This window comes from Ranitomeya imitator, chromosome 5, assembly GCF_032444005.1.
Source record: "Ranitomeya imitator isolate aRanImi1 chromosome 5, aRanImi1.pri, whole genome shotgun sequence".
NCBI lineage: Eukaryota > Metazoa > Chordata > Amphibia > Anura > Dendrobatidae > Ranitomeya > Ranitomeya imitator.
In genome coordinates this window covers 130,384,324-130,401,055 of record NC_091286.1, presented here as the reverse complement: position 1 = coordinate 130,401,055, position 16,732 = coordinate 130,384,324, and the positions used below count along the sequence as shown (strand labels likewise).

General features: G+C 43.6%; 1 protein-coding gene across 3 annotated transcripts in view; it reads left to right on the top strand.

The window, feature by feature from the left end:
- STRN (striatin) overlaps positions 1–16,732 on the top strand; it is a 198,359-nt gene that overhangs the window by 77,904 nt on the left and 103,723 nt on the right. For all 3 annotated transcript variants that reach the window (XM_069769151.1, XM_069769149.1, XM_069769150.1), the window contains exon 2: positions 7,865–7,968. In XM_069769151.1, coding sequence (XP_069625252.1) covers positions 7,865–7,968 — 104 coding nt within the window. The remainder of the gene's footprint in view (positions 1–7,864; positions 7,969–16,732) is intronic.

Here is a 16,732-nt window from a genome sequence, read left to right as displayed (position 1 = left end):
ATGAATCAACGGCCCTTAGTTCTGTTCTCCAGTGTCGGTCCCCAGGGTCTTGGAAATACTATGAATAGGAAAAGGAATATCCTGGAAAATTATTTTTAATCTTGCGTGATTGTGTGTTAGATACAGATTTCCCTCATGTGCAGAGCCTGTCATTCTCTGCAGCTTGACGTGTTTGGGAAAAATGGAAAATTTCCTTTTGCAGAGTCAGTTTTGGAAAAGCTAACGCGCCGCACTATGCATCAATGCTGCAAATCATCTAACATTTTTCTCTGACTTTTCAGCTCATATAAAGACTGATTACATTGATTTATTTTGCAGTTTATTTAGAAAATGTGATTGATTTGAGTGTTTCTTTGTGATAGTGTTTTTTACTTTTATATAGCTTTTTACATTTCCTTTATTTTACATGTCTTTTTATTTCTTACCTTTTGGCAACTTTTGGGAAAGCTGTTAACCCTTTTTAATATCAGGATATCTAATCTATTGTACTTTTTCTACCCACTCTAAGCTATGGGTGCATAGTTATTATCAATGAACCATAAAAGTTCAGTATTTTCTTGAGCTATGGCGCTTCATACCTAGACATGATTGTTTCTGTGAAATTAGCAAAATCTGATTTTTCTCCTTAGCACTGTTGTTGCTACAGTCCCAATTCCTTACCAAATTGCAATTCTATTCTGTTGTTGAAATACTTTAAACATCCATGAACTTCTCATAATAATTTTGAGGTTCAGCAAAAAGTGTCTTGTGTAATTGAATTGTAAGACTCAGTGGGGTGAGAGGGCAGTATTATCAGGGCAGGACGGGTGATATCATTGCCATTGCAAGTTCCTTACTCTTGACTCAACAGTAAAACTTTTCTCTCTTATTGTGAAGCAACAGATGACAAGTCCTGGCACTTCCTTCCTCTGCCGGACTCATTCCAGAATATTTATTGTGATTATGGTACTTGTAAAGTACCTACTTTTTCCATAGCCAGCGTTTTACAGACATTGTCACTGTCCCAACTGGTTCTCACAATCTAAATTCCTTATCAGTATGTCTTAAGGTACCTTCACACTGAGCAACTTTAGAACGATAACGATCCGTGACGTTGCAGCGTCCTGGATAGCGATATCGTTGTGTTTGACATGCAGCAGCGATCAGGATCCTGCTGTGACATCGCTGGTCGGAGCTAGAAGGCCAGAACTTTATTTCGTCGCTGGATCACCCGCTGACATCGCTGAATCGGTGTGTGTGACGCCGATCCAGCGATGTCTTCACTTGTAACCAGGGTAAACATCGGGTTACTAAGCACAGGGCCGCGCTTAGTAACCCGATATTTACCCTGGTTACCATTGTAAATGTAAAAAAAAAAACAAAAAAAACACTACATACTTACATTCCGGTGTCTGTCGCGTCCCCCGGCGTCAGCTTCCCTGCACTGTGTCAGCGCCGGCCGGCCGTAAAGCAGATCACAGCGGTGACGTCACCGCTCTGCTTTACGGCCGGCGCTTACACAGTGCAGGGAAACTGACGCCGGGGGACGTGACAGACACCGGAATGTGAGTATGTAGTGTTTTTTTTTTTGTTTTTTTTACATTTACATTGGTAACCAGGGTAAACATCGGGTTACTAAGCGTGGCCCTGCGCTTAGTAACCCGATGCTTACCCTGGTTACCCGGGGACTTCGGCTTGCGGACTTCGGTCGCTGGAGAGATGTCTGTGTGACAGCTCTCCAGTGACCACACAACGACTAAACAGCGACGCTGCAGCGATCGGCATCGTTGTCTATATCGCTGCAGCGTCGCTTAATGTGACGGTACCTTTAGGGGGGAACCGGAGAACACAATAAATCCATGCAGATGTTGTCTTTGGTAGAATTTGAACCCGGGACCCCAACACTGCAAAGCAGCAGTGCTAACCACTGAGCCACCATGCACAGACTGAGCCTACCTACTTGTTGTCTAGTTGAATTAAATTGTGGATCCAATCCAGTGCTGCTCCAGCTTTCTGGGTTGTTCTTCCAGAAACAAAGTTCATTGAATATTGTACAGTATGGGGAAGCATGTGGCTGTCTTTGGAAAATTGTATGCCATGCTGTTAATCCTGGAAAAAAAATCATCACTTCCATGCTGGCAAGTGGTCGGAATCCCAGCAATCAGTAAGTTATATCTTATTTGATGGATAGAGGATAACTTCCAAACTTGCGAAAATCATTTAAAAGGGAACCTGTCACGTTATTCATGCAGACCGATCTGTGGACAGGATGGAAAATAGATGGAATAGCTGAGAAGAATGATGTATAGGTTTGTTGAAAAAGATTCAATATAGGGTCTCCCGACCGTTTTTTCTTCTTCATCTGAGAATAGCGGTCACATGTGATCAGACTCTGAAGAAAAAATCTAACATGTAACTAGCCCCATAGAATATTATGTGCGTGCTATCCATGAAAACTGCAGGTGGCAGTCGTCTGATCTAATCGATTGTGTGCTCGAACTCTAAAGGTACCGTCACACTAAGCGACGCTGCAGCGATACCGACAATGATCCGGATCGCTGCAGCGTCGCTGTTTGGTCGCTGGAGAGCTGTCACACAGACAGCTCTCCAGCGACCAACGATGCCGGTAACCAGGGTAAACATCGGGTTACTAAGCGCAGGGCCGTGCTTAGTAACCCGATGTTTACCCTGGTTACCAGCGTAAAAGTAAAAAAAAAACAAACACTACATACTTACCTTCCGCTGTCTGTCCCTCGGCGCTCTGCTTCTCTGCCATGTGTAAGCACAGCGGCCGGAAAGCAGAGCGGTGACGTCACGGATCGCTAGCGATATCGTTTAGTGTGACGGTACCTTAACCTAGATAATTGAAATACTAGGTGTTTGTACGCATACAAGTCCAGTGAGTGGTGCTACTAGTGAATGACCGCTGTCTCTGCACACAGTCTGTCGGAAAATTGCCAATTATTGAACACAACCACCCACTGGTCTCGTATGTGTACAGACACCTGGGATTTCAGTGTTGGCAGCATGGTGGCTCAGTGGTTAGCACTGCAGCCTGGGTACAAATCCCACCAAGGACAACATCTGCAAGGAGTTTGTATGTTCTCCCCGTGTTTGCATGGGTTTCCTCCGGGTACTCCGCTTTCCTCCCACATTCCAAACACATACTGATAGGGAATTTAGATTGTGAGTCCCAACAGGGACAGCGATGATAATGTCTGCAAAGTGCTGTGGAATATGTTGGCGGTATATAAAAATAAATTATTATTAGGTTTCACTGAAACTTCACACAAAAATGTACATCAATCTGATTAGCTCTTCCTGCATACAGATTAAATGCCATTTTTGACATCACCAGTTTTCTATAAGCTTCTAGCATTGACACCTGTGCTCTATTCATTCTCTGTGGGATTGCAGGTGATAGCCCAACCCTACACTCTCCAGGAGTCCTTGACTATGAATGAAGCATAGGTGTGCATACCCAACGTCTACCACAGTCAGACAGGGCTCTTTAAAGCTCTGGTCTCTGCATGTTTGGTGGATCTGGTGATCGAAACCTCGACAGCCTGTTGGTTATCTCCTTTCTTATGGATAAGGCACAACTTACAACCTTGGGACAACCTCTTTAGGGTATGTGCACACGTTGTGGATTCTCTGCGGATCCGCAGCGTTTTTTGCAGTGCAGAAACGCTGCAGATCCGCAATTGATTTACAGTACAATGTAAATCAATGAGAAAAAAAAATGCTCTGCACACTTTGCGGAAAATCCGCCACAGTTTAAAAGAAGTAGCATGTCACTACTTTTTTGTGAATCCGCAGCGTTTTTGTACCCATTCCATTATAGAAAACCGTAGGGGTAAAAAGCGCAGCAAATCCGCAAGAAAACCGCCGTAAAAAAATCGACAAATCCGCAGGTGCGTTTTCTGCCAGGAGAGGCAGAATCCGCATGAGAAATTCCTAAGCCTAATCCGCAACGTGCGCTCATAGCCTTAAAGGGGTTGACCGGTCTCCAAAGAGAACTTTGCCGTCCCTCTGTGACTGCACATTGTGATGATTCCCCATGCAAGTGGGCACACAATTGGTGTCATTCAGCTTCTCTTGCTAGAAGGGATTTGAGAGAAGTTAAGTAATCATTTGCCTATTTTGGCCACAAATATGCAAATTGCATACATGTGAGAATATGACCACCCACCCAGAAAGAGAAAACGGGGTAATCTTGACAGTGTGCGCATTGTCAGTCATAACGACTGCAGATTTTTCTGAGACAATGCCTCTAAGGCTTCTTTCACATTTCCGTCGGTACGGGGCCGTCGCGAATCGTCGGCGCGACATACAGTCAGAAGTGTGTGCTTTCACATTTCTGTCCGACTGCAGGGCGAGGAAAGGTCGTGAGAGCGATATTTCCTGCTGGGCATGCGCAGTCTGAAACACCGGATGCGACGTACAGAAAAATGGTCCCTTGAACGTTTTTCTGTGACGATGGTCCGCCAAAACCCGACTGAACCAGTGCACGACGGACGCAACGTGTGGCCATATGTTGCGATCTGTCGGCAATACAAATCTATGGAAAAAAAAACGTATCCTGCGGGCAAATTTGCAGGATGCGTTTTTTCCCCCCAAAACTACGCATTGTGACGGATTAAAAAAAAACAGTAATGTGAAAGTAGCCTAAGCTGACAATAGAATTTAGATTCTGGTGACAAATTCCCAGATTGTCTTTTCTGATTTTTTGTAACTTGGTGATAAGTCTGCTGAATACTTGGCTTCCTACTGACAGATCTGAAATTGAAGTTGTTTAAGGTATTTTTTGCATAAAATGCAAATGTCTGAATGTGATGTAGTCATACATTTCATGTGCACAGACTTGTCATACTATTCTTTCCTCCATTTCCTGCTAGTCAGTGCTGTAGAAATGTATTGCTGTTAATGCCATCAAGTTTTACAAATATTTCATGTGTTGAGACATGTGGAGACATTTTTGAAGCCATAGATCGTTTCTTTAATAACCTCGTCATAAGGAGAAGGAATTCTAATTATTTCACTTGCCTGACATTATTTTGATAATGTTCTCAAGTGTGTTATTAACTCTGGATCTGCTCCCAGCTTCATTCTGTGCACTTATTTAAGTTTCCATCTCCATTGGAAGGATTGGGAAAAAAACTGCAACAATAGTCAGTCTGGGCAAAATTACTTATGAGCAAGCATATCCCCATGTATGGCAGCTTTGATTGAGAGACTCCATGGAGCCGAGGTAGTAGGGTGGCCAGATTGACTTGAGGGATGTTGGAACTACAGCTATGCTTCTTTGTGAAAGCTGCCTCCATACTCCTTTTAGGTTGTATTTCAACAGTCTTCAGTTTCTCTAGGCCCCTGCTTGGTCCAAAGTATCTTTTGATATTCACCGTCAAAAGAAAATATGCTGAGACGGGAGACTGATTTCTGTGACGCTGTCACTGGAACAAGGTTCAAGATTTTAGTGAGGTTTCAGAGAATTGGTACAGCTCAAGATGGCCTTAAACAGTTGATGAATGCCAGTTGAACCCAATGATTTTGCCAGGAGAGGAACATCTATGTGTATGAGGCTGTTCCAACATTCTCCAATAGAAGATGTTGGGGGAGGGTTTGTTTAATTTTATTATGCCCTATATTTTTATTTTCTTACTTTATGGGGGGTCAAGAGGAAAAGCTGTTGGCTAAACGAGCGTTCAGCTGCACAAATTCTATGGCCAGGGACTGTCAGCACAGAATTAAAACCCATGTACAGATGCTTATTTATGTGCCCTTCCTCACTAGCTTGTTCTACACTCTCTCCACCCCCTCTGCTTTGTTTGACAGCTCTGGCTTCACAGAGAAAGATGGAAAACAAGCAGGTGGGAAGGTGCATTTAAATATTTAGCCCCACACCGAGGTGTACAGAGCACTGGTACCTGGTTTGTACATTCTGTGCGGTCAACGTCCCTATAATGCTGCTGTTGCAAGGGCCAGTGATTAAGGTATGTGTCCCTAGGAGCGCTCCTTACCGACTCTCAAGCCATTTAAACAGGCTGACAATCGCCTGACAAACAAGCAAAACACTCGTTCATCAGCTGCAATGATTTTTTTTTTAGCTGGCTTAAAAATGTTCATTCTCTGTAGCACATTAGGCCATGTAACCAGGACATGTGCTGCCGAGAACGATATTCTCTGCTGACAGAACAGTCGTATTAGAGATTGTGCTGTGTGCAGTCGACCGGTCTAGACAGCCTATTAAGCGACCCTTGATTTATCTGGCGTGTAGCCGATAAGACTAGATAACTGTGGACACTGGTCAAAGCCCACATGTAAAAGCCATGTAAGGAGTGTTATGGATTTGATGATTGATGGCGGATTATGGCTGGGAGACATCAGGAAATATTGTAATTTCTTAACTGCAGGTTATGACACAAGGCAGATTCTTACATTCATACTTTCCCCAAGTAAAACAATCTAAGGGTATGTGCACACGATGCAGATTTAGTGCAGAACTGCAGCAGATTTTTCTGCAGCAGAAACGCTGCAGAACTGCACTGTGATCACAGTACAATGTAAATCAATGTGAAAAAAAAAAAAAGCTGTGCACATGGTGCAGAAAAATCTGCGCAGAAACGCTGCAGATTTCAAAGAAGTGCATGTCACTTCTTTTCTGCAGTTCTGCAGCGTTTCTGCACCCCTCCATAATAGAAATCTGCAGGTGCGTTTTTGATGCGTTTTTTGTGCAGATTTGTGCTAAAAAAAACGCATCAAAAACGCCTCAAAAACGCACCTGCAGATTCTGCCAGGAGATGCAGATTTAGTGCAGAACTGCAGCAGATTTTTCTGCACCAAATCTGCATCGTGTGTACACAGCCTTAGTGATGCGTCTGCACGGTCAGAGGTAGGTAGTAAAATATTTAGAATTGAGAGTCCTCAGTGGTTGATACCTTTTTAATGGCTAACTGAAAAGATGGTAATAAATTATTTTTCTATCTACTGGCTAACATGGTACCAAGATATATTTCTTTCCTGTATCAAAGGTAGGTAGTGTATTTCTTGATTTTCATCTCTTCCCATAATTTTTATGTACAGGACCCCTGTAAACTAGGTGGAATATGTGACCACACACTTCAACAGCGTTCCTCCTGGCATTGCAGGATTAATAACATACAGCGGGCCCCTATTGATCCCTTCTCACCACCTCATTTTTAATTTTGTCTGGTTTGCTCTATATTTGTGATAATTATATTCCCTTTAGGAAACCTGGCCCTTAGCAGAAATCAGAGTCTCTATCTCATTAGTTTTGGGAAGTATTTGAGGAATGTAGCGTGAATGGGGCCTGTGTAAACACACAAAGCTTCTTGCATCCAAGTCTGATCTTAAAATTAGATCACGCTTCCTTTTCTGGCCAGATCCTTGCTCTAAAAATGAGGTTCACGCGTTCACTTCCTGCTGGAAAACCTCTTTGGTCACATTTCTGTGGAATACTTTAGTGCAGTTGTCAGTCATCAGCAGTTCAAGCTTTTCTATGATCTAGGAGGCAATAAACAAGTAATAAAGCATTAGTGGGAAAGCTATGCTGGGAATGTGCAGACCACTGGCTATCTTTGGGAGTGGTCAGTAAGGACTGACATGCTTTTAGGGTATACCATGGAATTTTCTGATCAGCATGCAATCCATTTATGTAAGGCCTCCTTTACACGATCATCTGATGATTCGGCATGTACCTGGTTTCATTATGCTGAATCTTGGTTTACCTAAAACCTACATACATTTTCTATTCATTGATTATGCCACAGATAGGAATGATCTGTAAATACTATTTAATCTTATTTATTGCACCAGTATGCTTTGTACATTCATAACCTTTGTGTTTTTTGCTTTTGTCTTTCAGGCTCAGATTGCTTTCCTTCAAGGTGAAAGGAAAGGTCAAGAAAATTTAAAGAAAGATCTAGTCCGAAGAATAAAGATGTTGGAATATGCTTTAAAGCAAGAAAGGTATTCACTATGTCTGGGTGTAGCTCCACAATACAGGACACTGGTTCTGAACAATGATTATCCACTCAGTGGTTGTCAAACTTGTCCTTGTCTTGAACAACAGGTTTATTGTAGACAATAACATGCTGCTCCTTTTACCTGTGATTCTGGGAGTAGTAGTAACCAGGGTGGAGCGTTAGAATTAGTGTCTTGTGTAATGACTTTATGGGAATACTATAAAATGCTTTGCTGATGGGACTAAAGTGAATCTGTCACCTGATTTTCATATTGCAAATTGCATATGTTATTACATATATCTTAGACCTGATGAGCCTGATGTACATACTTTAAAAATCCATAGCAGAATAACCGTATAATCCTCAAATTAAAGTGAGTGGGACTTATAAATTGCTTATTTTAATATTCCGCAAACATACTTTCATAAAGGATTGTACAGCCATTCTGACATGGATTTTCATAGAAAGTACATCAGATCTAAGATCTGTTTAGTAACGTATGCAGATTGTAATGTGAAGTCTGGTGACAGATTAGCTGTAGAGGTAAATTCAGCTATGTAGCGTTTTGCACCACATGCCGACATAAAGCCGTGTAAGGCTATGTGCACACGTAGGTAGGATGTCTGCGGATTTTTCCACACCTGTTTTTGTAAATCCACAGGTAAACCGCACTGTGGATTACCTGCGGATTTTGTGCGGATTTCACCTGAGGTTTTACACCTGCGGATTCCTATTATGGAACAGGTGTAAACCGCAGCGGAATCCGCACAAAGAATTGACATGCTGCGGAATAATCAACGCTGCGTTTCTGCGCGGTTTTTGCCGCTGCATGTGCACTGTGGATTTTGTTTTCCATAGGTTTACATGGTACTGTAAACTCATGGAAAACAGCTGCGGATACGCAGCAAAATCCGCAGCGTGTGCACATACCCTAAAGAGCTGAAGTGCTGGAACGAGAATAAGACGGGAGAGTGAAGACTGAGTAGCCGATTAGCGGACCAGCGGTGGCCATATAGTTATGGGGAGGGATTCATTATGTACTTTATATACTTTTATTTAACCCTTTCCCAGCACATTGGCGTCATATTTTTTTCAAGGCAAATCAATTTTCACTGGTGAAATTTGAGTGGCTTGATCTGCCAAATTCGAGATTTAGAAATAACACAAAAAAAACAGGCAGAGGTGCTTACCTGTCTAGGCCTTGAATCAAATACACTATCATGGTGCAGCGGGCCCAAGTAAAGATGTCAACTACACAGGTGCGATAAAACCAATGAGACAGCCAGCCTACAATCTGGGATTGGCCGTTTGGCACACCAGTGCAAACAAATAATCTGCAGTAGTTTTCACACAGAGCATGCAAAGCATCTGGATCATAGCCTATTAGTAACGCCCTTTGGCGGGCTGCCCAGTGCGAACTGTAATGCGTCCTGTGTGAACAGAGGCCACAGTCTTTTGGAGATGTGCAGAGTTTCCAAAATTCTATTTGGAGGATGTATTGTGGCAGTCACTGGCAACGCTTAGTTCCATGAATGCAGACTGCTGAAAGTTGCTTCTGTGTGCTGCTGATGGCATCTTTGGGCCTACACAGCAGATATTTACACTGCTCAAAAAAATAAAGGGAACACTAGAATCCCACATCCTAGATATCACTGAATGAAATATTCCAATTGTAAATCTTTATTCATTACATAGTGGAATGTGTTGAGAACAATAAAACCTAAAAATTATCAAGGTAAATCACAACTAATATCCCACAGAGATATGGAGATGGAATGATGCTCAAAATCAAAGTGGAAAATGGAGTTACAGGCTGATCCAACTTCAGTGGAAATGCCTGAAGACAAGGAAATGATTCTCAGTAGTGCGTGGCCTCTACGTGCCTGTATGACCTCCATAACAATGCCTGGGCATGCTCCTGATGAGGCAGCGGATGGTCTCCTGAGGGATCTCCTTCCAGACCTGGACTAAAGCATCCGCCAACTCCTGGACAGTCTGTGGTGCAACGTGACATTGGTGGATGGTGTGAGACATGATGTTCCAGATGTGTTCAATCGGATTCATGTCTGCGGAACGGGCAGGCCAGTCCATAACTTCAATGCCTTCATATTTCAGGAACTGCTGACACACTCCAGCCACATGAGGTCTGGCATTGTCCTGGATTAGGAGGAACCCAGGACCAACCGCACCAGCATATGTTCTCACAAGGGGTCTGAGGATCTCATCTCTGTACCTAATGGCAGTCAGGCTACCTCTGGCAAGCACATGGAGGGCTGTGCGGCCCTCCAAAGAAATGCCACCCCACACCATTACTGACCCACTGCCAAACCGGTCATGCTGAAGGATGTTGCAGGCAGCAGATTGCTCTCCACAGCATCTCCAGACTCTGTCACGTCTGTCACATGTGCTCAGTGTGACCCTTCTTTTATCTGTGAAGATCACAGGGCACCAGTGGCGACTTTGCCAATCCTGGTGTTCTGTGGCAAATGCCAAGCGTCCTTTACGGTGTTGGGCTGTGAGCACAACCCCCATCTGTGGACATTGGGCACTCAGATCATCCTCATGGAGTCGGTTTCTAACCGTTTGTGCAGACACATGCACATTTGTGACCTGCTGGAGGTAATTTTGCAGGGCTCTGGCAGTGCTCCTCCTATTCCTCCTTGCAAAAATGCTGAGGTAGCGGTCCTGCTGCTGGGTTGTTGCCCTCCTACGGCCCCCTCCACATCTCCTGGTGTACTGGTCTGTCTCCTGGTAGTTCCTCCATCTTCTGGACACTACGCTAACGGACACCGCAAACCTTCTTGCCACAGATCGCATTGATGTGCCATCCTGGATGAGCTGCACTACCTGAGCCACTTGTGTGGGTTGTAGAGTCTGTCTCATGCTACCATGAGTGTGAAAGCACAACCAACATTCAAAATTGACCAAAACATCAGCCAGAAAGCATTGGTACTGAGATGTGGTCTGTGGTCCTCACCTGCAGAACCACTTCTTTATTGAGTGTGTCCTGATAATTGCCAATAATTTCCATCTGTGGTCTATTCCATTTGCACAACAGCATGTGAAATTGATTGTCAAACAGTGTTGCTTCCTAAGTGGACAGTTTGATTTCACAGAAATTTGGTTTACTTGGAGCTATATTCTGTTCTTTGTGTTCCCTTTATTTTTTGAGCAGTGTACTTTAAAATATTGTCCCTGACTTCCTCTTAAGCATATAGGTCTAATCGCCTGCATACTCTCCAAATAAAGGCTAAGTTGCAGGACTATGTATTTGATTACTTCGAGATCTCAGGGACTCTTTCTTGTATGATCATTGACTTAGCGATGCTAAAGAACACCAGAGCATAAAAGAATATTCAAGTTCCGTAATTTTAATATGGCAAAATTAGGAACCTAATCAAATTGTATTTTGTGTATATTTCATGCCATTCTTGTGCCAGTGCTCCTTGCAAAAAACGGTCGCTTTTATCGTTTCTAAGCAATAGTGGCTTGATGGTGGGATGTTGGTATGGTACAGGTGCGTCTCACAAAATTAGAATATCATCAAAAAGTTAATTTATTTCAGTTCTTCAATACAAAAAGTGAACCTCATATATTATATAGTCATTACAAACAGTGATCTATTTCAAGTGTTTATTTCTGTTAATGTTGATGATTATGGCTTACAGCCAATGAAAACTCAAAAGTCATTATCTCAGTAAATTAGAATAATTAACAAAAAACACCTGCAAAGGCGTCCTAAAGCTTAAAAAGGTCCCTTAGTCTGTTTCAGTAGGCTTCACAATCATGGGGAAGACTGCTGACTTGACAGATGTCCAGAAGACAATCATTGACACACTCCACGTGGAGGGTAAGCCACAAAAGGTCATTGCTAAAGAAGCTGGCTGTTCAGAGTGCTGTATCAAAGCATATTAATGGAAAGATAAGTGGAAGGAAAAAGTGTGGTAGAAAAAGGTGCACCTGGGATAACTGCAGCCTTGAAAGGATTGTTAAGAAAAGGCTGTTCAAAAATTTAGGGGATATACTGCTGCTGGAGTCATTGCTTAAAGAGCCACCACACCGACGTATCCAGGACATGAGCTACAAGTGTTCCTTGTGTCAAGCCACTCATGACCAATAGACAACGCCAGAAGTGTCTTACCTGGGCCTAGGAGAAAAAGAACTGGACTGTTGCTCAGCGTTCCAAGGTGGTGTTTTCAGATGACATAAAATTTTGCCGTTTCATATGGAAATCAAGGTCCCATAGTCTGGAGGAAGAGTGGAAAGCCACACAATCCAAGCTGCTTGAGGTCTAGTGTGAAGTTTCCACAATCAGTGATGGTTTGGGGAGCCATGTCATCTGCTGGTGTAAGTCCACTGTGTTTTATCAAGACCAAAATCAGCGCAGCCATCTACCATGAAATTTTCCCTTGGCCGACAAGCTTTTTGGTAATGAGAATTTAATTCTCCAGCAGGACTTGGCACCTGTCCACACTGCCAAAAACAGTGTTGCTGTGCTTGATTGGCCAGCAAACTCTCTTGGCCTTAACCCCATAGAGAATCTCTGGGGTATTGTCAAGAGGAAGATGAGACACCAGACTTAACAATGCAGATGAGCTGAAGGCTACTATCAAAGCAACCTGGGCTTCCATAACAGCTCAGCAGTGCCAAAGGCTGATCGCCTCCATGCCACACCGCATTGATACAGTAATTGATGCAAAAGGAGCCCCGACCAAGTATTGAGTGCATTTACTGAACATATATTTCAGTAGGCCTACATTTCAGATTTTAGAATCATTTCTCAAGCCGGTGTTATAAAGTACTAGATGGTGGCCCGATTCTAACGCATCGAGTATTCTAGAATATGTATATAGCAGCCACATAGTATATAGCACAGGCCACAACATATTCTTGAATACCCGATGCGTTAATACAGGCCACGCAGCATGGAACAGCGGCCACGCAGCATGGAACAGCGGCCACGCAGCATGGAACAGTGGCCACGCAGCATGGAACAGTGGCCACGCAGCATGGAACAGTGGCCACGCAGCATGGAACAGTGGCCACGCAGCATGGAACAGTGGCCACGCAGCATGGAACACAGCCCATGTAGTATATAGCAATGTGGGCACTATATGCGTTGTTAAAAAAGACTTAAAATAAAAAATAAACATATACTCACCTTCCGTAGGCCCCCTTGTAGTCCTGGCGCCTGTGTGCGGTGCACGCGGCAGCTTCCGGTCCCAGGGTTTGTATGGGCGCAGGACCTGTGATGACGTCGCGGTCACATGACCGTAACGTCATGGCAGGTCCTTCTCGCATAGCATCCTTGCCACCGGAACCTGCCGCTTGCACTGCCGAGGACAGCGTGCCACGTCGGAGGGTGAGAATAACGTTTTTAAAAAAAAATGATTTGTAACATTAGAGGTTTTTACTATTGATGCTGCATACACAGCATCAATAGTAAAAAGTTGGTCACACAGGGTTAATAGCTGCGTTAATGGAGTGCGTTACACCGCGGTCTATTAACGCTGGCATTAACCTTGTGTGAGGGTTGACTGGAGGGGAGTATGGAGCGGGCACTAACTGCGGGGAGAAAGGAGCAGCCATTTTGCCGGCGGACTGTGCCCGTTGCTGATTGGTCGTGGCAATGGTTGGTCGTGGCAAAACGCCCACAATCAGTGACTTGGATTTCCATGACAGACAGAGGCCGCGACCAATGAATATCCGTGACAGACGGAAGTGACCCTTAGACAATTATATAGTAGATTCTAATTTACTGAGATAATGACTTTTTGGTTTTCATTGGCTTGTAAGCCATAATCATCAACATTAAAGGTAACCTGTCACCCCAAAATGGAAGTTGAGCTAAGCCCACCGGCATCAGGGGCTTATCTACAGCATTCTGGAATGCTGTCGATAAGCCCCTGATGTATCCTGAAAGATGAGAAAAAGACATTCAGGTACCGTTACACTAAACGATTTACCAACGATCACGACCAGCGATACGACCTGGCCAGAATGCTGTAGATAAGCCCCTGATGCCGGTGGGCTTACCTCACCCGCGATTTTGGGGGTGACCGGTTCCCTTTAACAGATATAAACACTTGAAATAGATCACCCTGTTTGTAATGACTTTATATAATGAGTTTCACTTTTTGTATTGAAGAACTGAAATTAACTTTTTGATGATATTCTGAGAAACACTTGTATGTCCTGTATGTGTGGAAGAATTTGAACTGCCATCGAGAACCGTTGGAGGTTGAGGAGTTTGCACACCCTATTAAGACTAGATAGCGAGAGATATATCTATCCTGTGATGAGGTCTATAAAGTAGAAAATGTGATGTGCTGAACAATAGACACATATAAAGCAGTTAACACAAAAATTCAGCAACAACCCTGACTACTAAATGTATGAAAACATTTAAGTTCACAAACTCCATATATACATTGGTCTGTTGCCTTCCGTATTTACACTGGGAATTCAACTGTTTATATATAGTTATTAATCAGATCTTTTTTTTTAGCTTTGCATGCATCTATTGTCCTGCACGTTCGCGTGTTCCACTCTAGTAGATCTCGGTGCTGGAGATATACACTACCGTTCAAAAGTTGAGGGTCACCCAGAGAATTGTGTTTTCCTTTAAAACTCATACTTTTATTAATCAAATGAGTTGCTAAATGAATTTAAAATCTAGTCCAAACATTGACAAGGTTCGAAAAAGAGATTTTTATTTGAAATAATAATTTTCTCCTTCAAACTTTGCTTTCGCCAAAGAATGCTCCATTTGCAGCAATTACAGCATTGCAGACCTTTGGCATTCTAGCAGTTAATTTGCTGAGGTAATCTGGAGAAATTTCACCCCATGCTTCCAGAAGCCCCTCACACAAGTTGGTTTGGCTTGATGTGCACCACAGTAGCTCAATGGGGTTGAGATCTGGTGACTACTTTGGTCACCCCATTACAGATAGAATACCAGCTGCCTGCTACTTTCCTAATTAGTTCTTGCATAATTTGGAGGTCATTGTCCTGTTGTAGGAAGAAATTGGCTCCAATCAAGTGCTGTCCACAGGGTATGGCATGGCATTGCAAAATGGAGTGATAGCCTTCCTTACTCAAAATCCCTTTTACCTTGTATTAATCTCCCACTTTACAGCACCACAGCAACCCCAATTCATCACATTACCTCCACCATGCTTAACAGATGGCGTTAGGCACTCTTCCAGCATCTTTTCAGTTCTGCATCTCACAAATGTTTTTCTGTGTGGTCGAAACACCTCAAACTTGGATTCCTCTGTCCATAACACTTTTTTCCAATCTTCCTCTGTCAAATGTCTGTGTTCGTTTGCCCATACTAATCTTTTCCTTTTATTAGCCAGTCTCAGATATGGCTTTTTCGTTGCCAATCTTCCCTGAAGGCTAGCATCCCGGAGTCGCCTCTTCACTGTAGACGTTGACACTGGCGTTTTGCGTGTACTATTTAATGAAGCTTAAAGTTGATGACCTGTGAGGCGTCGATTTCTCAAACTACAGACTCTAATGTACTTGTCTTGTTGCTCAGTTGTGCAGCAGGGCCTCCCACTTCTCTTTCTACTCTGGTTAGAGCCTGTTTGTGCTCTCTGAAGGGAGTAGTACACACCGTTGTAAGAAATCTTCAGTTTCTTGGCAAATTCTCGCATGGAATAGTCTTCCTTTCTAAGAACAAGACTAGACTGTTGGGTTTTTTTCTGGCCATTTTGAGAGTGTAATGGAACCGACAAATGTAATGTTCCAGATTCTCAGCTAGCTCAAAGGAAGGTCAGGTTTATAGGTTCTCTAATCAGCCAAACTGTTTTCAGCTGTGCTAACATACTTGCACAAGGGTTTTCAAGGGTATTCTAGCAATCCATTAGCCTTCTAACATAGTTATCAAACAAAAAGTACCAAAAGAACACTGGAGTGATGGTTGTTGGAAATGGGCCTCTATACACCTATGAAGATACTGTATTACAAACCAGACGTTGGCAGCTAGAATAGTCAATTACCACATTAACAATGTATAGAGTGTATGAATCATTTAAAGGGAACCTGTCACCCCCCCAGGGCCTATTAAGGTAAAAAAGAGCCACCTTCAGCAACACTAAGGCTGCGTTCTGTGAAGGTGTCTTATAGTTTTGCTCCCTCATAGCGCTGAAATATTCACTTTTATAAATTGCGCGCCATACCTATATTGAGTCAGGGAGGTATGTTTTCTCTCCCTGACTTAACCGCCTCGCAGCCCTCCATCATCCCATCGAGTGCCGCCTCCTCTCTGTCTTGTGCCGGCGCCTGCACGCTGCAATTATTTCTCGGGCATGCGCAGTGCACACTGCCATGGAACTCACATCAAGTGATTAAGTAGATCGTGCCTGCGCACAGCACCAGATTCCCAGCCCCTCAGTGTGAATACATCATAACACACTGCGGGGCGGGATCTCTGGGCTCCGCTACACGCAGGCGCGATATCAGTACATCAGGTGATGCGAGTGCCAGGGCAGCACGCACTGCGCATGCCCAAGAAATAATTGCAGAGTGCAGGCACCGGTGACTGCACAAGACAGATGCAGTGGCGCCCGATGGGATGATGGACGGCTGCGAGGCGGTTGAGTCCGGGGGAGAAAACGTACCCCCCGGACTCCATACAGGTATGGCGCGCAATTTAGAAGAGTGAATATTTCAGCGTTATTAGAGATCAAAAACATAAGAGCCACCTTCACAGAATGCAGCCTTAAGGTACCTTCACACATAACGATTTCGTTAACGATATC